The following is a 21,694-nucleotide window of genomic DNA, read 5'->3' as shown; positions in this document are numbered from 1 at the left end:
ATAATATTTAAAATGCAAATCACCAACCACTTTGGCAACCACAAAGATAAAAATATTTAAAATACAAACCACCAACCAAACCACTTAGACAACCACATAGATAGAATATTCAAAACACAAATCACAAGCCACTTATGCAACCACAAAAATAATATTATTTAAAACACAAATCAAGGTTTGCCGCTAAACACATCACAAAAATCAACTTAATCATGTTATCATAATTAAAATTAAAACTTTACACCAATTCCCCCAAGACTCATATAGATTTCTTAAAAATCAAAACTTTGAAATGAAATAGCACAAAAATCGAAACTTTAAATTAAAGACATCCTAAAAAAATATTACTCATGAGATCATAATAAAAATCATAGCTTTATAATTAAGTACACATAAACAACACACAAATAATAACTTTACATCAAATATATGACATCAAACATATTACTCATGTTATAATAATAAAAATCGAAATTTATAATTAAGTTTATCAAAGCAAACATATTACTCATAAAAATAAAATATTATAGTTAAATTCTTTAAGGCAATTAAAAATCAATATTTTTCTTTTAAGACAACAAGTTTTATATCAATATCTTACAAACTATTAATTTAATATCTAGCCTAACATTGCATGGGGAAAAGCCCTTACCTTAGGCGCTTTCTTTCTTAACACCTCTAAATTTGCACGAGAAATAGCTCACGAGGCAGTAATGAATTCAACACCGATAGATATTGGAATTTACGACTCAGAAAATTATTTTGAGAGTGTACGAATGACAAATAGGTGTGACAACAAGATGCCTAATGGAAACGTATGAACATATAAGCTATTTACGTTGCACTATTACCATTGATTTCTTGTCTAAAATTGAAGTGCACTTAATTCCAACATTATACTACCAATAATTACTATTTCTTTAATTTTATTAGGTTGTTACAAAGCCAATTGAAATTTATGTGTATGAGTTAATTTGAATTAACTAATAGAGTTCACCAAATATTGAAGGGTGTCACACACTAATTTTAATTAAATAAATAAATTAGAGATTGTCACATCACCCTTTTAATTTTTTTATCTAATAGTTACGAAACCAAAAATTTCATAGAATTATTTTTGTAGACAATTATAATAAAATTATAATTTTAGTTTAAAAGAGATGAATGCATGAGATACAAAAAGGACAATAGTCTTTTTGTGTCCTCTCTTAATTGCACAAAAAAACTTATAATTAAATTTATAATCTTTCTTTAAAAAATAAATTAAGGGTGTTTAAAATGAATTAATGCACATTATGTCAAGAAAACACCATGAATTGTCATAAAATCTTGTCATAAAGGAGAGTAAAAGAATGAGTCAAGTCACTAATTTTTGTTTTTATAGGATGGACCAAAAATATGTTCAAAACACTTATACATAAAGGTTGGTTTCACTAACTCTATAATATCTCCTAAAATGAATACTTTTTTGGTCGCAAATAAAACTAACAAACGATATAACTTATATAAATTCTAATTTAATTAAATAATTCAACTAATATTTTATCAACTAAAATAAATCAAGCAAGACAAGAATACCACTCACACATAACAAAATAAAACAAACATATCTAACACATCAATTTCATGATTATCGAAACTAATCAAATAAAAAAATATCCATTTATGAAATAATGACATCATAAATAGTCCCCATGTAATTGTCACATCAAAACAATTAAATAAAAAATGAAGATTATAATTATTTAAGTAGAATAGAGTGTGATAAAATTTAATTTAATTTATTTACACATAGAATAATTATTAATTTAATAATAGCAATTGCTAAAAAGATACATATATAATATATATGAAAATTTTGGGGTGTTACATTATGTAAGACCAACGATACATGAAGACTACTTCCGACCATTGTGTATTTGTTAGAAAATTTTCTAACGATGATTTCGTTATCCTATTATTATATGTTGACGACATACTTATTGTTGGAAAAAATATTTTCAAGATTGACAGGCTAAAGAAGCAGTTGGACGAGTCATTTGCCATGAAAGACATGGAAGCAACTAAACAGATTCTTGGTATAGGAATCATGTGTGACAGAAAAGAGAAGAAACTTTGGATGTCACAAGAACACTATATTGAGAGAGTGTTGCAAAGGTTTCAGATGGAAAACTACAAGGCTGTTGAAGTAACAATAATTCTGGGTCTTTCTGATTTTTTGTTTCTGGTTAATAGTGTAAATATTATTGGTTAGTGAAGTACAATATGTGGTTAATGATCATATTGAATTATTTTTTGTAGTTTTTGTGTGACATTTGCACTATCAATTGAAACTTCATGGATTGTGGTACTATTGAAGATGAAGGTATCAGAATTGACAACCTGGATGATGATGACAACACATGTTGTTGGGTGAAGTAACAATGTCGATTTACAAGAAAGGGGGGTTTGAATTGTAAATATGCCTTTTAAAAATTCCTGTTAAAACTTAAGAAAATAACTCAAGAATGATCTTGGTTATGAAACAGAAAACGGAGAACGTTCTTGGTTTTAACCAGAAAACGGAGAACGTTCTTGGTTTTAACCAGAAAACGGAGAACGTTCTTGGTTTTAACCAGAAAACGGAGAACGTTCTTGGTTTATGTTATAAAACAGAGAACGTTCTTAAATTAGCAGAAAATCAGTTTCTATTTTATCTCAAATGATTAATGTAGTATGATAAAGAAGGAGAAAGGAAAGAGAATACCACACAAAGATTTATCCTGGTTCACCCAACGTGGGTTACGTCCAGTCCTCACACTGTGAGATTTTCCACTAAGTGTTTAAAACGAAGAGCCTTCTTAATCTTACAACACCTAGAATAGATCGACCTTGATCTATTTCTTTCTTAATTACTTTCCACCCAGAAAGCAATTACAACACCTATCTAACCTTGATAGGAAGCAATCTTAAACAAACTATAAAGAAACTCTTATAGTTTGAGTTTTTACAAATGATTGAATTTGACAGAATCTGATATTGCTCAACTCTTGTTTGAGAATAGATTCTTTACAGAGTATCTAATGACAATTTCGCAGCTGGTGTGTGAGTTAGCAGCAGTAACAGTTTCGCGAATTGCATAAAGTGATGTTGCCTCTGTTTTTTGCAGAATTTCAAGCTTAAGTGAGATTGTATATTGTTGGTTACTTAGCACTTGAATTTCTTGCTGAGAACTGGGATAATGGCCTTCTATTTATAGGTTGTAGATGTACTTGAATGAAGGTACAAGAGCTGTTGGAGAGACTTAGTGTAACACCCCGGCCATTACCGACCTTCTCGCCCCCTCTTTCCGCCCCCAATGGAAATCTGACGAGTTTTTGCCTTCCGTGGGATTCGAGCCCGGTACCTAGGGGATAAATACCGCCTCCACACAGATCCCACTACCAATTGAGCCTAGCTTTTTGACTTTTAATGGTTTAACATTTAAAGCATCTCTGTCCTTTCTTTGACGTTTCTTCATTGATCTTGGATGGTACATTATCTGCCTTGAGTCTTGAGTGTAGCTATAGAAGGTTGGAGAAGATTAGGAACGAATTGCAGACTGAAACAAAGAGAATGCAAGGCTGCTGTTGATGTGCAGAAAAACGGAGAATGATTAACGTTCTTGGTTTTATCAGTTTGAACTTTCTTGAGCTTCAATAATCATTTTGGAGTTCCTGTTTTAAACGTTCTGTATTTATTTTGTTCTTGTCTTGTCATATACCCAGATTGATCAAGTTTTCTTGACATTTGAATTTTGGAGTTCTTAAGCCGTCATGACTTTTGTCCATCTTTGAACCCTTTGATCTTTGCGATCAAATATCCTTTTTGAGTCTGGATTATTTGTACTTGTTCCTTGCCATGTACTTGTTAGATATGAATGATTTCCAGAGCAGACTTTTTATCACAGGGATAGAAAAGATTTGACCAACTTGCTGTGATGGATAATTTGTTGAAGCTGAAGATCATTCTCTGTTATGATGTAGAATGATCTTGTTGTTGTCTTTTCTTGTATTTGCTTGATTCTGCTCTTAATTAAATCCACTCAAAAACACAAGTTAAATTAACATAACATTTAGAATCATAATTAATATTCTTAATTAACTTTTGTTTATTTTCATCAAAACTTTAAAATATAGAGTTTGTCTCAACAGCTGTAAGTACTCCTTTTGCTGCTCATTTTAAGTTGAGTTCTAAACAAAGTCCTTCTAGTGAAGATGAGAAAAAAAAAATATGGAACGAGTTCCTTATACTTCTATTGTGGGTAGTTTGATGTATGCAATGGTGTGTACAAGACCAGATATTGCGCATGATGTTGGTACAGTCAGTAGGTTTTTGTCAAATCCAGGTAGAGAGCATTGTATGAGGCTTTGAGGTATTTTCGTGGTACTGCATGTATGAGGCTTTGTTTTGGAGGTGACAAACCTATTTTGGTGGGGTACTCCGACTCAGATATGGCTGGAGATATTGACTCGAGAAAGTCCACTTCAGTCTACATGATTAAATTTGCAGATGGAGTTGTGGCTTGACAGACTAGATTAAAGAAATGTGTAGCATTGTCTACAATTGAGGCAGAGTTCATTGCCATTACTGAAGCATGCAAAGAGTTGATTTGGTTGAAGAAATTCTTGCAAGAACTTGGGTTTATTCAGGACAAATATGTATTATTTGTCAATAGTCAAAGTGCTATTCATCTTGGTAAGAATTCAACGTTTCATAGCAGATCCAAACACATTGATGTGATGTATCGTTGGATACGTGATGTTTTGGAAGCTAAGTTGTTGGAATTGGCTAAAGTTCATACTGATTATAATGGTTTTGATATGATGATTAAAGCATTACCAAGAGGGAAGTTTGAAACTTGTTGTGATATCGTCGGTTTGACGATTATCTCCACATAGTTGTGATGGGGAGATATGTTGGGTATTAGGCTCCCTTCCTATGTGGAAAAATACTCAAATATTATAGTCCATGTGTCTCACTTATTTAAATGGAGAGTGGTCTAATTAGGGTTAACAAGAGAGAGATTAGTTTGATATAAAAGGCAACCACCAAAAGAGAAAATAGATGAGTAACCCTATTTCCGATTTTGTTAAATCAGTATCAGAAAACATCAATTTCGCATTCGTTAACCGTTGGATCGGGCTGATATTTGGACAACAGGTTTGCAACATTCAGGTCTTCGTTTTCAACGGTCGGATCGACGAAACAACGTCTGGAGAGGGAGAAATCGTGCTCGCACAACAACAAGTGTTTGGGTATTTTTCTCTTCTTGTTTGACTTCAGTGCTTTGTTATTTTGGCCGGTTGCAGACACAATTTGTGCATCATTTTGAGACTCTCTTGTATCCTTATTTGATTATAATGAATCTATTTCTTTGGTCTGGACGACCCGTGGTTTTTCACCTTGCATTGAGGGGTTTTTCTACGTTAAAATATCGGTGTTCATTACGTCCTTTTATTTTGATTAATTTGTTGCTATATATTTATTGTTGATCCTCACGGGTTCTTGCAAATTAGGAAAATTTTATATCCGCTGCGTATTACTTGTTATTATGTTTCTATGTTTAATTTCCATCAATAATCACTTGATCAGACCAAAATTTGAGTAATTTAATTAAGATATTGAACCCTCAGGTGGATCACAACCAGATCAAAAAAATATAAATTTTTTTATTTAACCTGATATCCACCCCTAACTACCATTATATAAGAGAATGTATGGATCACTATAATGCTTCTATTTAATTTTTTATATGAATATTTGGCATTTCAAGTATTTGATTTTCAATTTTTCCTAATTTTCTCTCTTAATTTCAGTTAAAATTGAGAAATTACATTTTGTTTCAAAATGTAATGAAACCTTGCTAAGTCTTAAGAAATGTTTTTTCAAATAAGCATAATCTTAAGAAATCTTATGACAACTCCAATAGAAAACAAAGGACTATCTTTTGTTCTCCGACTTAACCTCTAAGATAATTTTGTTATATATTTCAGCAACACTTCGCATAAATTAAGTTAAACTAAAAATAGAATTTTTTCACACATATATTATAATTTATTCTCTTCTATTTATTGAAATTCGAATAGATCTAGTTAAATTATGTTATTTATTTAAATTTATTAAAATTTATATGAATTTTAACTAATAAAAAATGATATCTTAAAAATATATTGCTAACATTATTCTAAATAAAAAAAACGATTAAAATTAGTCATCAATATATTGAAAGATACGCTATATTTTAATAATCATTAATGAAAATAATTTAATCAAAAGAGAACACGTACTAGTTCAATAATAAATTTAAATTTCTTGTTTAAGAAAGTCATATTATTTGACGAAATTTACACAAAGTTTCATTTGTGACAAATATTGTAAAGATACTTGCTAAAAGTAATAAATAAAAAATAGACTTAATAATTATATATTGACATTTTAAAAAAATGAATCCAAACAACAAGGTGTGTCAAAAAAAGTTATAAAATGTCTCACAAAGGTAGCATATATGAGCTAAATGTCTTGAAGAAATTTAAAGCTGGAAGGCCTAGATTCGGTATTAGAAATTAAGATAATCCACTTAGTAACATTTGTTTATTATAAAACTCACAAAATGAAAAGTTTACATCGCAAATGACTGAAATGAGGATAAGAATTATCAACCACCCCTGATAACAAAACCCAATAATACAAATGACATTATTGAAATAAAAGTATCCTCATAAATTTAAATGTAAATTAGATTTATAACTGGAAATTTAGATGAGAAGATATCATCATGATGGATTTGATATTCGGATGTACACCAAGTCCAACCGCACAAGGTTTAAAATTGGTGAGAGGTTTTAATTTTTCATATAATATAACAAAATTAATGTGAATTTTTTTAGTTCTTATTCTGATTTTATATAAAATTTTTAAAAAAATTAAAAGTATTCTTCTTTTACAAGAAAAATTCAAAATATAAATTAAAAGTGAATACAAAAAATATCTTTATGAACTAAAAAATTAAGAATTTTTTATATAGGCTAAAAATAAAATTTAGAAATTTTATCATCTTGTTAATTATTAAAATTACTTAAAAATGCATTTTTTATTAGAAAGTCAATTTTTAAAATTATAACGTATCCTTCAAAAGACATATCCCTAAATATCATATCATAACGTGGAAATATTTTAATGCGATACAATACCACACCTCAAAATAATATTTCCCAGTTGCTTTAACACAAGACTTTCTCAATGGACATTTTCGTTTGGACTAGTATATTGTGCAAGGATCGACTACGAATCACATGATATATTTTTAATCGCAGACAGTACCACATGTGTTTGAATCACATTTTAAAAGATCAATTGCAAGAAGTTTTATTTTGAAACTTTAAGTTATAATTTTTTAAAAATTCAAAAATTGGTTTTCCAATAAAATAATTTTACTTAACAAATACATAAAGACACACTAAGAACCTATATTTTTATTAATAAGAAATGTCTCAGTGCAGATTTATCCGCTGGAGCCTTCCCGTCAGTTGTTTGATTATAATTTGTTTATAATTTGCTTGCAAGTTGCAATTACAAGTTTGACTTAGCTTATATTAGTTTTATTGACAAGAAGCATTTGTATTAATTGATATAATTAAATATAATCCCTATAGAGTATTCGATATTAAGCAAAACTCATTATCTTTTGGATGTTATTGACAGTGAACTTTTCCTGTGTTGGCCCATTTGCAGTTATACCATCATCTCTAGTTTTCATTACTTTGTAGAATGATTATTGAGAGAACTTGGAAGTGTTTGTGTGAAATGTGAATCCAAGTTTCAATTATCAAAGGAGTTAACAAACTAAACATGCAACTTTTGATGGAACCGCTATTTGGTGGATTTATTTGGTGTTATATTTATGATTGATGATGTCTTTAATATTTATTTTTATGAAATTTAAAAGGTGACTTTCGTCTAATTCCTCATATTTATTCATTTTTACTTTATCATAGCTTTCAATGGTGTATAGAGACAAATGAGCAAAATCGGGGCAGATGAATATTTCTCAATGTAAAATAAATAAAAATTTGATGGTTCTCCATCACAGGCACTAAGCGAATCTATCCGCTTTGTCATTCCTAATCTTAGGTTTGTGCGTGTATAATCTCCAAAATTTCAAAATAAAAATTAATTTTATTTAAACTCTAACAAATGCATTCATTAGATTATTTAATCATTGACAATTTCACTAGAGACATACATTAATGATTTGAATTTTATGGTGTCAATTAAATTATTATTTCACATTTAACAATTTGTGGAATAGATAAAAATCAATCCATCTAATTAAATAGAGATTTTAAATAATTATCTTAAATTTAAATGATGTGATTTTAATTTAACGGTCACTTATATTCGAGTTTACAGAGAAAAATAAATTGCGTAATTTTTTATTTATATAAGACGAATAAAACTTAAGTTAATTTATGCAAGTATTTTTAACACTTAATTAAGTATAACTTGATTGTATTGATAATTTTATCAAAGTTAATTATAAAGAAAAAATACATTTGAAGTTAAAAATAAATAAAAAAATCAATTAAGGAAATGATACTAACATTATTTCCGTAATATAACAGGAGGAAAGGGATGGTCCACTTACCACTTACCAGTCTGGTGAACTCATGAAACCATCGTCACACACATCTTCTTCCTTTATACTCTCTTCCTCAACCTTCTCTTCTCTACATACCCAAACGGAGGATTACACTTTATTCCCCAACTTATCCTCTCTCTCGGTATGTTTCTCAGACCTTATCAATTATTATTATGTGAATATGTGAGATGTAATTACTTAGATCTGATAAATTTTTGTAATATTCACATTCACCAAGATTCTTTAGTTCAGATATTTCTTATAACCAAATGATTATTATTATTTTAACTCAATTTGAATTGAATGCTATATGCAGCAACCTTTTAGTTTTCACATTAGAAATTTCACCTGATTCTCTCTGTATATTGTATGTCCAAATTCACGGTGAGTTTGAGAGGACCACATGTACTACCATGATTTTTCCTATAGCTACACTTTGGAGCTTCAACGAAATTATGGTGACACATAGATTTTGTCCAACTCACCAGGATTCCAAACATGTAATGGTGGTGACAAATTGGCAATGACTTGCCTTCATTTTATGATTACTCAGTATGTGTATGGTAATGGAAAGGGAAAAATGTTTAAATTTTAAAATATTTAGTGGGTGTTTGATGTTGCGGTGACAAAAATTGATTTTTAATGAATAGATTTGGTCAAAAGTGAGTTGTAGATGAAGTGATTTAGGTTTAGATATATTTATGTAAAATTGAGTTGAATTATAAATTTAGGCTAAAAATCAATTCTAGAGACAAGCTACAAATTCTAGTTTGGAGTTAATAATTAAATATGGAGGCAAAATCAATTATACTACAACTAAACATGTCAAAATCTATACTACTCTTCTAGAATCAATTTTGATTCCTCCAAAAGTAGAACCAAACATACACTTAATTAATAATGAAATTAATGTTGAGAAGAGGCCTTTTGAAGTTTTCAAACTTTTTGAAAAGAAAAACAAAACTGTAAATAAATGAGGTCATTTGAAAAAAGAAGAACAAAATGAGGTCAAAATTTGCTTCTAATGTTAGGTTTTATTGTCTGTTTATTATCCTGTTTAATTGCATCTATGAACCTTTCTTTGATTTTAGTGTATCAAGCTGATTTGGTGATTGATTCAGGGGCTAAAGAAACACCAAAAACCAAAGTTGCAAGGTTCATTAATTAACTCATGGCCTTTGAGCATGAACACTATTTTTCCCAAGAATGGAAATCCATTCCAAATTCTGTTTCAGAGAATTGTGACAGTTGTTTTGATTGCAACATCTGCTTAGATTTTGCACATGAACCAATAGTCACCCTATGTGGCCACCTCTACTGTTGGTCCTGCATCTACAAGTGGCTATTTGTGCAAAGTGCTTCTCTTGGACCTGATGAGCCTCCACAGTGCCCAGTTTGCAAGGATGATATATCTCACACCACAATGGTTCCTCTTTATGGCAGGGGACAGACCGCAAATCACCGTGATTGCAACCGCGACACAAAAGCTACCCTTCGAGATATTTCTGTACCACCAAGACCACCTGCTTCAGGGATTCAGTCCCTATTGGCAAAGTTAACATCACCTCAAAGTGTTCAGCAGCTTCCGTATCGTAATCCTTATCAGAATCAACATATTAACACTCCTCCATACCAAGAGAATGATACATCACAAATGCTCAATGTGGGTGCCTTTATGACACCAGTATTACCCCACTTATTATTTGGGAACTCAGAAAATTTACATCATGATATGATGGAAAGTAATAGTCCTAGGTGGAGAAGGCAAGAGATGCAGGCAAACAAATCATTGAACAGAATTTCGTATTTTCTCTTTTGTTGCTTTTTCCTGTGTTTTATCCTCTTCTGAGATATTCATTATTGCATTATATTTGAGCTTGATATATTGTATAAGTCTCTTACTTGGAATGTTTTACCTTATTCTATAATAAATAATAACGTGCTTTAGTTCAAAATAATTTGATAATGTGTGCAGTTTGTTTTGGTGAGATTTGGTAGTGTTATAACGGGTTTATCCAATCTTCATAATTTTGCAAAGGATAAGATAGCAATGAGCTGTCCAAGGTCCCCTCGAATTTGTATTTTTATTTTGGAATTTCATAATATAATGTTGAAGATAAAGACCTGTAAAATCGAGATGCATCATAGAATTGTTTGTATTAAACTTACAGAAATGCTGTAATATGAACAGTTGATAAATAAACAATGGGAGATGTTACACCCCAAAGGCCCACATACTTGTAAGCATTGGCTAATGAGACAGTTTCAAACATGAAGGATTTAATTAAAGAAAATGAGAGACGTTGGGACATTCGAGTGGTTGATATTGTGTTGAATGACATGCAAATAATCCAATGTTATCCCACACTAATCTCTTTCAATAGCATGATCGACAACACCATCATGCAGGTTTTATTAAAAATAAAAAAACACCATCTTGCATGTTGAAAAATATCATGTACGTGTATAGTGTGCTATTTGGATATCAATTGAAAGAGTACATTGATTTGATTTTTTAGGGTCCAAATTAAAAAACCGAGTCTAATCAATATTTGGTTGAATGTGATCATTTATGATTTGATTTATAAATGAAAGAAGTTTGATAATTTAGATTTTGATCAAGAAACAAATAAAATTTGGTCAATAATTGTCACCGCTAGAATTAGAACTCGGATTCTTTCAAATAATTCACTTTTAATTAAATAATTATTGAGACTCTTATGAATTATTGTTCAAAACATTCAAAATTGTCAATCCATTGAGAGAAGATTTGTCAAATAGATATTTTGATTAGATTTTGTGATATTTCTTTTCGTATTTACCATGTTAATTGTTTGTGTTCGATAGTATTGTCTAGAGACTTGATAGTATTGTCTACAAACTAGATATTACTCTCTTTAATATAATATAACTTTATAAATACTAAATTGAATTAAATATTTAAATTCTTAAAAATATTTAACTTTTAAGATTGAAAAAATATCATTAACATTGTTGTCGTAGACCTTTTATAAAAATGAATAAATTTATATTTTCTCACAATTCAATATATTTGACTTTAAAATCAAGTATAGAAAGCGAGCTTTTGCACTTGATTACATAAATCTTCCTATGATCATTAAGCAAGATATAAATATATTAGAAGCTACCTAAAAAAATATTTTACAAGTGTTATTTAATAAATGACATAATTGTGTCATATTATTTATTTAAACTAGATTGATTTTAAAAGTAATATAGTGAAAACAAACAAATCAACCGAACCTAACGAAAGAAACTAAATTTTTATCATAAATACTTAAAAAAAGAAAATAAAGAACCCATTTGTATATATAAGCATAAATACCAACCTAATAATCTCCAACTATAACTAAAAGGACAAATTCACCCATTTAATAAACTAATATAAACACAAATATTTTGAGAAATGAATATTTCTAATATGTTATATGTTTGAAATACACATATCTTACATATAGTTTTTGTTGTTGTTGTTAATATTGATAGTAGAAGTAGATTTTGAAAATATTGAAGTGTTAAGGAGTTCCTTATAATGACAGTGTTGATTTAAGTTTAAAAAAAGTAAATTATTAAAGCTAAATTTATTCAAAAAAAGTTTAAAAATAAAATAAAATAAAACAAAGTCATTTTTATCACATGAAAATAAGATGTACTATACTTATACTACATAACCTAACAAGTAAGGAATAAAATGCACGTGATTAAAACCCTTTTCCCCACAAAACATGGAAATGAAGATATGAACAAAATTTACTAAAAAAGTTAGTAAAGTTTTTTTTTAGTTACTCATATATTTGTTTGTTGAAAAATGAAAATTTGGTTATTAAAAGAAAATGGACTTTTTTTTTTCTGACAGAGAAGAAGGCCTCTTTGTCTTGAAAATGAAATAAAATTTTCAATATACTTTACTTACCTCCTAAGTATATTTTTTTTAAATAGAAATTTACTTAAGTATGTTGTTTTCTTTTGTTTCTTTTGTTGAATGAAAAGATAGAAGAAGAAAAAGAAGAAGTATATGTATTGTTAGAATTACCGGTTTATGGCATCACCACTCCCCCGCGCAGACAACAACACCATTTCCATCATCGCGTGATCTGCAACCTCGCAAGTAAGATCTGGTTCAACACAATGGCGAGTCGTTTCTTTGGATCTTCATCCTCTTCGATCGACCTGATCGTAACCAACACGCCCTCTACCGAACTCGCCCTAACCAACCTCGCCTTCTGCTCCGCCTCAGATCTTCCCAAATTCGCTATCCCCGGTCACAGCAACCTACACCTTGCTTCTATCGGCGATTCATTCGTTTTTTCCCTCCAATATCCTTCGCCACTTAATTTTATGACATTTCTCATAATTTTATTTTGCTTTAGAATAAGCTGCGATGTTCGATTCACTAGCGTAGGATTAATTGTTGTTTTTAATTTATCGCAATGCTTAATTATTTTTGGAAATTTATGCTTGGATTTGTGATTTCCAATTTGTGGCCTTAACTTAGAGAATATACAGCTCATGAAAGCATACGCGGTGGACATATTGCGTTGAATTCAATTCAACGTCGATGTGCAAAAGTTTCTGCTGCAGAATCTGTACCTGTGAGCCGGTTAGTTTGTTGTAGTTTGCATTTTAATGATTAGCATTGAGTATTGATTATCTATTTTGCTCATGATTGGATTTTTTCTGTTGTTTCAGATTTGTGCCGCCTGAAAACTTCGACCTGGCATTTCTAACCCTTGAATTGGACTTCATTAAAAGGGCTGGAAGCAGGAGTGAACAGGTAGTTTTTGTGGATTGGAATAAATTCACTGTTTTTTGTCATCAATTTTGTTGCTCATTAGAGTTTTTTGGGATTGAAGTTGTTGATGTTGCTTTGTTTTGTAGATTGATGCTGTTGTACTGGCCAAGCAACTTCGGAAGAGATTTTTGAACCAGGTAGGCTCTTTCACGATGCTAGTTGCGCCCTTTTTAACTTATAAACTTGAACATAGACATTACAGTCGTCAGTTGTTACCTTATATAATCCATACTCCATTGTATAGTAATTCAATAAATCAATAATTTATAGTTCTAAATTATTATGCTAAGCCAACTATTACTATTTCTAATTTGATTTTCTTGGTAGTTTTAAAATTTAATTTGTTCATCGTATCTAATATTAATAACCTTTCTTTTGTGAGTAATGCATGGATCTTCTTAGTTCTTAGTTGTAGGAGAACGGTTTTCTATTCTGGCACAGGGGTAGCCTTTATAGTTTCTTCAAGGAGATGAAAAAGAAAGAGAGAGGGGGCAGGGGGTTGTATATAGTTGGATTGAACTTAAACTCGGTTTCTAATGTTCATTAGACTTCTCATGATCTTTTTGTTTTGATGTCTCAGACATGTTAATCTGTTATAACCTTTCAGGTAATGACAACAGGGCAGAGAGTGCTATTCGAGTATCAAGGAAACAACTACAGCTTTACGGTCAGTCAAGCTACAGTTGGGGGCCGAGAAAAGTCCGACTCTATCGAAAGAGGGATGATTTCAGACGAGACGTTCATTGTCTTTGAAGCGTCACGTGACAGTGGAATAAAGGTGAGTTTCCTACCTTTCTTTTGACATCTACACTATTGTTCAATTCTTTTTACATAAACTTACTGGTTTATGCGGAGTTTTGCAGATTATAAATCAGCGCGAGGGTACTACAAGTAACATTTTCAAGCAAAAGGAATTTAACCTTGAGTCTCTGGGTATTGGTGGCCTGGGAGCAGAGTTTGCAGATATATTTCGAAGAGCTTTTGCGTCTCGTGTTTTCCCTCCTCATGTGACATCTAAGTAATAGATCTGATACCGTGGTCCATATAATCCACTGTTTTATCATATATCATGTTCTCATCTGGAAGCCTTTGATGTTTCAGATTAGGGATCAAGCATGTGAAGGGCATGCTGCTTTATGGGCCTCCTGGAACTGGAAAGACTCTTATGGCACGGCAAATTGGAAAAATTTTGAATGGAAAGGAACCAAAGGTTCCGAAATCACTCCTTATACTTGTGTAATATATTTGAATATGTGCATCTATATGAATTATTATGCATGTAATCAGCAGCAGTTAATAGAGATAGTATATTTGTAGTATATTTTATTTTATTAATATTTTTCACTCTCCTAACCTAATTGTTTTTCATAGTGTGCCAGTATTTGCCTTGGAATATGCGTTTCTTGAATGTTGTTATGATTTGGTGCTTCGTACCTTTTCTATGATAATTTTTTACTCAAAATTTGGCAAAACATGATCGTTTTCATGTGCTGTCTCATAAAGTAACTTTCATAATAAATATAGGCTTGATTTGAGATTATTAAACATTGTTACTTGCAGTTCTTGTCTATTTAACTATGCCTTGCACGAGACTTACTTGGCTGGGTGTAACTTTCTTCTGGCATATTATCAGTTCTATCCATGCTTTTATGCCTTCTATACTATAATAACTTGATTTTTGGAAGTTGTAAAATTTGTGTTCGCTTTAGATCCTTTATTTGGTTATTATCTTTTTGGTGGTTGATGAATCTTAGTTTTTCTTTTCTGTCATGTATTAGATTGTAAATGGCCCTGAAGTTTTGAGCAAATTTGTTGGTGAAACTGAAAAGAATGTTAGGGACCTTTTTGCTGATGCTGAACAGGATCAGAGGACTCTAGGTGATGGATATATATGCATTGCATGTTCTTTAACTTCAAATTTTAGATAACTCACTCATAATGTTCTGTGTTTCCCAGGAGATGAAAGTGATTTGCATGTTATTATATTTGATGAAATTGATGCTATTTGTAAGGTATAAGGTTTCTCAACATTATATCAACACCAATCATCTATTGTGCTGCTATTGTCAATTTGTTAACTACTTTTAATGAGCAACATTAGCGTTAGCTGGTGGAATCAATATATTTTGTTAATTACTTAAACTTGGGTTGTGGTTAATATTACTTTTTCCACACATTTTATTTTTATCTACTTAATGAGTGAAAATTTTGTTTTATTATCTTGGCGCGTGAACATAGGGAACATGATGGCATTTCAATTTGGGGTCATGAAAATACTACATGTAGTTCTCTGAGTAATCACCAGCATTGGATTTGAAGTTTACATTGTGATTGAACTTCCTGATAAGGCATATAGAATCAGTTTGGTTAAACTTTTCCAGACACAAATATAATGGGAAAATAAAATTGAAATGATTCTACAATGATTATGGTTGAGTCTTCTAACTAATAACTTCTTTCTAAATTTGAAATGAGCTTCTATGTCTCAACAAATGGTAATATCTCTTAATCACTGATAAACTTGTAAAGGAGTTTTGGATGGTAAAGAATAAAATAATTATCTAAATTGAGAAGTTCCTATTTGCCAGAAGTTAATCCAAACTGTGCTATATGTTTCTCTTTATGTCCTGTGTAGTCCAGAGGCTCAACTCGAGATGGTACAGGGGTTCATGATAGCATTGTGAACCAGCTTCTTACTAAGGTCAGTGATGGTGTTAAATCTTAAATGTTTTTCTAAAATGTATGCATAATAGTCATCAGTAATTCTTAGAGAGTTTGCTTGGTTTGCAGATAGATGGTGTCGAGTCACTAAACAATGTTTTGCTTATTGGAATGACTAACAGAAAGGACATGCTTGATGAAGCACTCTTAAGGTAATTATACTTCTTCCCCTCTTCTAGATCTTTATATTTTTGTGAAAGTATAGATAAAAACAGTCAACATGGATATGCTATAATTGTCATCAAATCTACTTTGAATCTGATTCTTTTTATAGAATGTTAGAAGTTGAGCAGATGAAATACAAGAAAATAATAAAAAATAAAATAAAATAAATCAGTGAGGGAGATTCTAGAGGATCTGTGTTGAGTACTTATAATATGAGAGAATTCGGAATACACTAGTGAATTTGATCACAGATATCTTACATTTATAGAGCAGTTAACTGATCTATTAGATCTGCAACTTCCTGACTGTTACTGGTGTAGGCATGTGACTAAATTTCCTACTGTTAGGAGTTGCAGAGTTATGCAGTACAGATAACACTTCACACTACATTCTGATATTGCCCAACATAGAATTATGAGAGTTTGAAAACAATTGTGTGACTGTTTAGTCTGCACATGTATATGTTTATATTAACTAAAGGGAAAACTTTGTGACTAATCAGTCTACACATGTTCTCTATTTATATTATGTACAGTATTAATTATAAAGGAAAGCAATCATCTCTTAATTTAGGGCTACTCAGCTGTAATAACTATGCATGTGCTTAACTCATGCTTAATTCTGATACTTGTAATTGATTTGTAAAGTAGCTATATTCCTGTGTGCACGTGGTGCATATCTTCTAGTCATTTATCTCTAACCATTATGTCTTGTAGACCAGGGCGGTTGGAAGTCCAAGTTGAGATAAGCCTCCCTGATGAAAATGGCCGATTGCAAATTCTTCAAATTCATACTAACAAGATGAAAGATAATTCTTTTCTAGCTCCAGATGTGAATCTTCAAGAGCTTGGTATGTGTTTAGTGATGCCTAATCTTATTATATATGCTTACACATCTGCTATTTTTAATCAAGTAATAAAACTGTTGGATGATTATGCTTCTTTATTACATTAGCAGAATATTTATTTACTGAGGGGGTATTATAAGCTCTTTTATGTATTAGTTTTATCACATATTTCAGGTGTCAATTACTTCTTTACACGTATAGTTGTGTGACACTCACACATGTCATTTCCGACATAGTGATGGTGGCTTTCTCATGTATCTTTGCTTCATTGAGAATCACAACTAATTGGTCTAGAATTTGGTTTTATACTAGTTTTTATTTTATATCAAATATTGTTTCCTAAAATATTATCGAATTTTAAAATAAAATTGTGATGGGAGGAATTTTTTTGTTCAAGTATAAACTGAATAAGTATAAGCTCACTAGTTTCTTTTGTTAAAATATTTGAGTTAAATAATAAGTATTTACTGGATAAGAATTGATTTTATGTATTTTGAAATGATTTTACATGTCAGACATGTGTTACCAGAAAAAAAAATTGTTCTTCCTTCCGAAACACCTCCAACACTCCTATGGACACTCTTCATACACGACTACAGTGAGAACAAACACTTCTATGTTATTCATAAAAAAGCTTTTAAAAGTGATATTGTAGTATTTTAATTAGGCATTTGAAAAGTTCTCACGTCTTTCTGCATACACATGTTTTTATCTTCTCCGGTCTTCATTTCCCAGTTTCCTCCCGATTTCCCTTTGTTGATCTCTTATTTCATCTAGTATGGTCTTCATCTTCGTTCTCTCTCTGTGGTCATTTGCTGGTCATCTTGGTTCTCAATTTAGATATTTTATGAGTGATGTTCATATTTAACTTATGTAAGTATAATGGTGTGTGTATCCGTGTCGGTGTCCTATAATTTGGACATAGTGGTGTCAGTTTTTATGTCGTGTTCAGTGTCTATGAATGGATTTTATCTATATTTGGTTTTTTGAGTATGAAAAACATCTCGAAGAGACAGACATTTACAAAAAATATCTTCAGTCTTCTTGCCCGTTGAGATGATACTATTTCTATGTTTCATAAACTATGAATCCCAGACACGAACATCAAACTTGACTTGGACATGTAGATACTGCTAATTTCCAAAATGTAGGGCACCGACATATATATATTAGATTAAAAATTTATGAGCATTACTTATAAATGATCAAAGAGAGGTAATGATTCACATAATCAAAGTTAAAAGTGAAATTCAACCAATCAATATTAATATCACATAGGCAAACAAATATGATTATAAAAAACACAGGCAAACAAATATAAATATCCACAAGTAACAAACCAGTGCAGAAAAACTATCAAAAGTATGCGCATGCATCTTTAAAAGGTGTCCCTTCCGGTCAGAATAGTGTCATACTGTGCCCGTGGGCTGTTGGAGGCATGTCAGAGTGAGAAAAATAATTTTTTTAATTATGACACGTGTACATGTGTCGGTGTCGAAGGACACGCCTGAAACCAACGTGCTTCATAGTTCATAAATGGAACAAATTAGTGTTCTATTTGGTAATTAGCCAATACTTACTTTTGGTTAATGGATTCAATTAGTAACATGATGATTATAAGATTGGGGAAAAAAAAAACATCATTCATAATCAGTTATTTTGATCAGGTTATTTCTTTATTAACAATCAAGCAAATGTATGAAATGAAAACCTATGTCTTATGGTATCAATATAATATTTCATTTCACCAAAAAAGAGATGAAACATAAAATTATTACTAGAATCGAAGTTTTTGAATTATGAAGATCATGAGACGTTTACTTTGGGTTTACCTTTTCTTGTCTTGTGCAGCTGCTCGAACTAAAAACTATAGTGGTGCGGAACTTGAAGGTGTTGTGAAAAGTGCTGTTTCATATGCTTTAAATAGACAATTGAGTTTAGAGGATCTCACTAAGCCAGTGGAGGAGGAGAATATTAAGATTACGATGGATGACTTTTTGAACGCACTCCATGAAGTTATTCCTGCATTTGGAGCTTCGACTGACGATCTTGAGCGATGCAGGTACTGCTTTTGGTTACAAGGCTATACAGTTTTCAGAAATTGGTTTTAGCATTTTCATTTTATTTACTCTTGCCCATGAAAGTATCTGTGTATGATAGGATTATATGCACAGCATGCATGCTTCCTCTCTTGTGACTCACAACGATGCCACTGCAATTTTTAGAGTCTTCCATTCTGTTTTCTCTTGTACCGGTTGTTAGTCCAGTCATCTTAGTGTTAGTTTCTGGTTCTACTCTGTACTTCTATAATCATCAATGCATGTTATAGACTTATGACTACTTTTGTACCACTCGTTATTAACTTATAAAAACCTCAGAGGTTCAATGATAGAAAGTTGAGTTTTCAGAATAGGTCGTATTCTCTCTTCAAAATTCCTTTTCTCTCAAACTCCTTTCGAGTATGAGCGAGAAAATAAAGGGAAGTTTGGTTAACTGAGAGAAAGTGAAAGAGGGGAAAAACCAGAGAGATATCTCCAAACTTTGCATTTCATATTTTGTCCAACCAAGTATTTAGCTCATAAATTAGAGTGTTGTACAGGTGAGGACAACTGTTACAGCAGCTAACTAACCGTTTTAGATTCTGTTACAAATTCAATAGACTTTAAACAACTAACAGCTGATAGTTACCGGAAGTTAAAATAGAAGCTAACAGTTGCTCTAACTCTAGAGAGTAGCTTAATGTGAGTATATATCATGCCATCTTATACCTACCTTCACTATTATAGCAAAAAGACTGTGCAGCCTCTTAACCTAACAAAAATAAAGAAAAACCTATTAATGTTTTTTTTGCTACCTCTTCTCATCATTTGAATGCAAAATACCAAGTAATTTGATGACTTGAAAGGTATTTTTGAGTTCCTTGCAAATCGAGTTTGTGGGGATCCCTTGGATAGTTTAGCACAATGTTTTGCAGCTCTTCTGATTTTCAATGTTTTACTAATTTTCAAAAGCTGTTATTTAGTTTTATTGGAAGTCTGAGTCTATCTGAAAGTACTATAGGAATCAGCAAATTTTCCTTGTGGTATAATGTTCTGTTATTTGATTTGTAGACTCCATGGCATGGTGGAGTGTGGTGATCGACATAAGCACATTCATCAGAGAGCAATGCTAATTGTGGAGCAAGTTAAAGTGAGTAAAGGAAGCCCCCTTGTTACTTGTCTTCTGGAAGGTTCTCGTGGCAGGTATGTCTTGGTTTTTGTAGTCATTTGACTTTTCTGATGACATGTTTCTAAACTGCTTTGTTGTTATAGTGGTAAAACCGCACTTGCAGCTACTGTAGGTATTGATAGTGACTTCGCATATGTCAAGATAGTAAGTTCTATCCGTATCTTGAATAATACACTCCAGAAATCTATTTATTTTGACTTTATAATTATGGCCAAATTTGACTTTGATCTTCTGTAATTTGATAGGTTTCAGCTGAAACAATGATTGGTCTACATGAGAGCACTAAATGTGCCCAGATTATTAAGGTTTGTCATAATATTTTGAGCCATTATTTTTAATCTGGCGAGTATTGCAATTTGCATGTATATATTGTCTGAAGACTAGATTACTGACCTTGCAAGTGAGGTTTTATTGAGTCCATTATCAAGTAAATGCTTTTTAACTTTCAATTTTCTTTAGCACTATAACAATTACATCGATAATGTTATTTTTGCTTCCCTTGTTTGTTTATCATGTAAATTTTAAGGTCTGATGATTTCTAATAGGTTTTTGAGGATGCATACAAGTCACCTTTGAGTGTTATTATTCTTGATGACATTGAGAGGTGAGATTTGTGACTGTTCTTTTATCATCCTTATCTGTTATTCCTCCTTGAATACTGTTAAATACTATATTATAATGTAAATAATATATATAGGCTGTAAGTATGTAAGTATTCTGGCCCGTTAGCATTACTGTAAATTAGGGTTATTTAATACCCTGTGTCTATATAAAGAGATTCCGTAGTGTAGTTGAAACACACGGGTTATTCTATATGTCTCTCAATACTCTTTATATTTAACATGATATCTAGAGCCAACTGAGAGACAACCCTAATCGTCAACTACCCGGTCGACCCACTGTCTCCGGTGAATATTTTCTTCGGCAAACCGTGTTCTCAACTCCGGTTTTCCCCCTCTGCTGTTGATACGCTGATTCCTCAACTTTTGTTCAGCCGTTCACGCCCTATCATCGCTGCCGTCACTGTTTTTGACGAGTTTTTTCGATGAACGACCACTCCAGCAGCATCGTACACCCCAGATCGGCCAAAACCCTTCAGCCGCATCATCAGAACCTCCCTCACGCGCCCCCAGGCGCCGCCTAACCTCCTGCGCGTGAGATCCACGCGCCGCCCACTGCCGCCGCGCGTGACGGCGCGTTCGACTGCCGGTCACGGTGCCGCTTCTTCCACCGCACTCGCCTCGGCCCCCTGCTTCCATAT

General features: G+C 31.7%; 2 protein-coding genes across 3 annotated transcripts in view; both read left to right on the top strand.

Annotated features, from left to right (window-relative positions):
* The first annotated feature begins 8,641 nt into the window (after window positions 1-8,641).
* On the top strand, window positions 8,642-10,617 carry LOC101505573 (E3 ubiquitin-protein ligase RMA1H1-like). Of its 2 annotated transcripts, none has more exons than XM_004504997.3 (2): window positions 8,642-8,801; window positions 9,781-10,617. In XM_004504997.3, the coding sequence occupies exon 2, from the start codon at window positions 9,831-9,833 to the stop codon at window positions 10,506-10,508; it is 678 nt and encodes a 225-aa protein (XP_004505054.1). In that variant the 5' UTR covers window positions 8,642-8,801; window positions 9,781-9,830; the 3' UTR covers window positions 10,509-10,617. The 2 variants fall into 2 exon arrangements, with proteins under 2 accessions (XP_004505054.1, XP_012572523.1); XM_012717069.3 differs by having other exon boundaries at window positions 8,649-8,801; window positions 9,751-10,617.
* A 2,038-nt stretch (window positions 10,618-12,655) lies between these two features.
* LOC101504834 (vesicle-fusing ATPase) overlaps window positions 12,656-21,694 on the top strand; it is a 15,540-nt gene continuing 6,501 nt past the window's right edge. Inside the window, exons 1-17 of the mRNA XM_073369884.1 lie at window positions 12,656-12,997; window positions 13,186-13,280; window positions 13,370-13,454; window positions 13,559-13,609; window positions 14,080-14,250; window positions 14,336-14,490; window positions 14,574-14,682; window positions 15,251-15,350; window positions 15,429-15,484; window positions 16,108-16,173; window positions 16,263-16,345; window positions 17,075-17,208; window positions 19,057-19,267; window positions 20,316-20,447; window positions 20,517-20,577; window positions 20,679-20,738; window positions 20,979-21,037. Of these exons, the coding sequence (XP_073225985.1) occupies window positions 12,809-12,997; window positions 13,186-13,280; window positions 13,370-13,454; window positions 13,559-13,609; window positions 14,080-14,250; window positions 14,336-14,490; window positions 14,574-14,682; window positions 15,251-15,350; window positions 15,429-15,484; window positions 16,108-16,173; window positions 16,263-16,345; window positions 17,075-17,208; window positions 19,057-19,267; window positions 20,316-20,447; window positions 20,517-20,577; window positions 20,679-20,738; window positions 20,979-21,037 (1,817 nt within the window). The 5' untranslated portion in view covers window positions 12,656-12,808. The remainder of the gene's footprint in view (window positions 12,998-13,185; window positions 13,281-13,369; window positions 13,455-13,558; window positions 13,610-14,079; window positions 14,251-14,335; window positions 14,491-14,573; window positions 14,683-15,250; window positions 15,351-15,428; window positions 15,485-16,107; window positions 16,174-16,262; window positions 16,346-17,074; window positions 17,209-19,056; window positions 19,268-20,315; window positions 20,448-20,516; window positions 20,578-20,678; window positions 20,739-20,978; window positions 21,038-21,694) is intronic.

Source organism: Cicer arietinum, chromosome 6 (genome assembly GCF_000331145.2).
Source record: "Cicer arietinum cultivar CDC Frontier isolate Library 1 chromosome 6, Cicar.CDCFrontier_v2.0, whole genome shotgun sequence".
In the NCBI taxonomy this organism is placed as follows: Eukaryota; Viridiplantae; Streptophyta; class Magnoliopsida; order Fabales; family Fabaceae; genus Cicer; species Cicer arietinum.
Note: the sequence above shows the minus strand (reverse complement) of the source record. Positions and strands in the feature narration are given on the sequence as shown.

Bases quoted from the DNA above. Each gene is read 5' to 3' on its own strand.
- LOC101505573 (XM_004504997.3), top strand. From the start codon at position 9,831: ATGGCCTTTGAGCATGAACACTATTTTTCCCAAGAATGGAAATCCATT.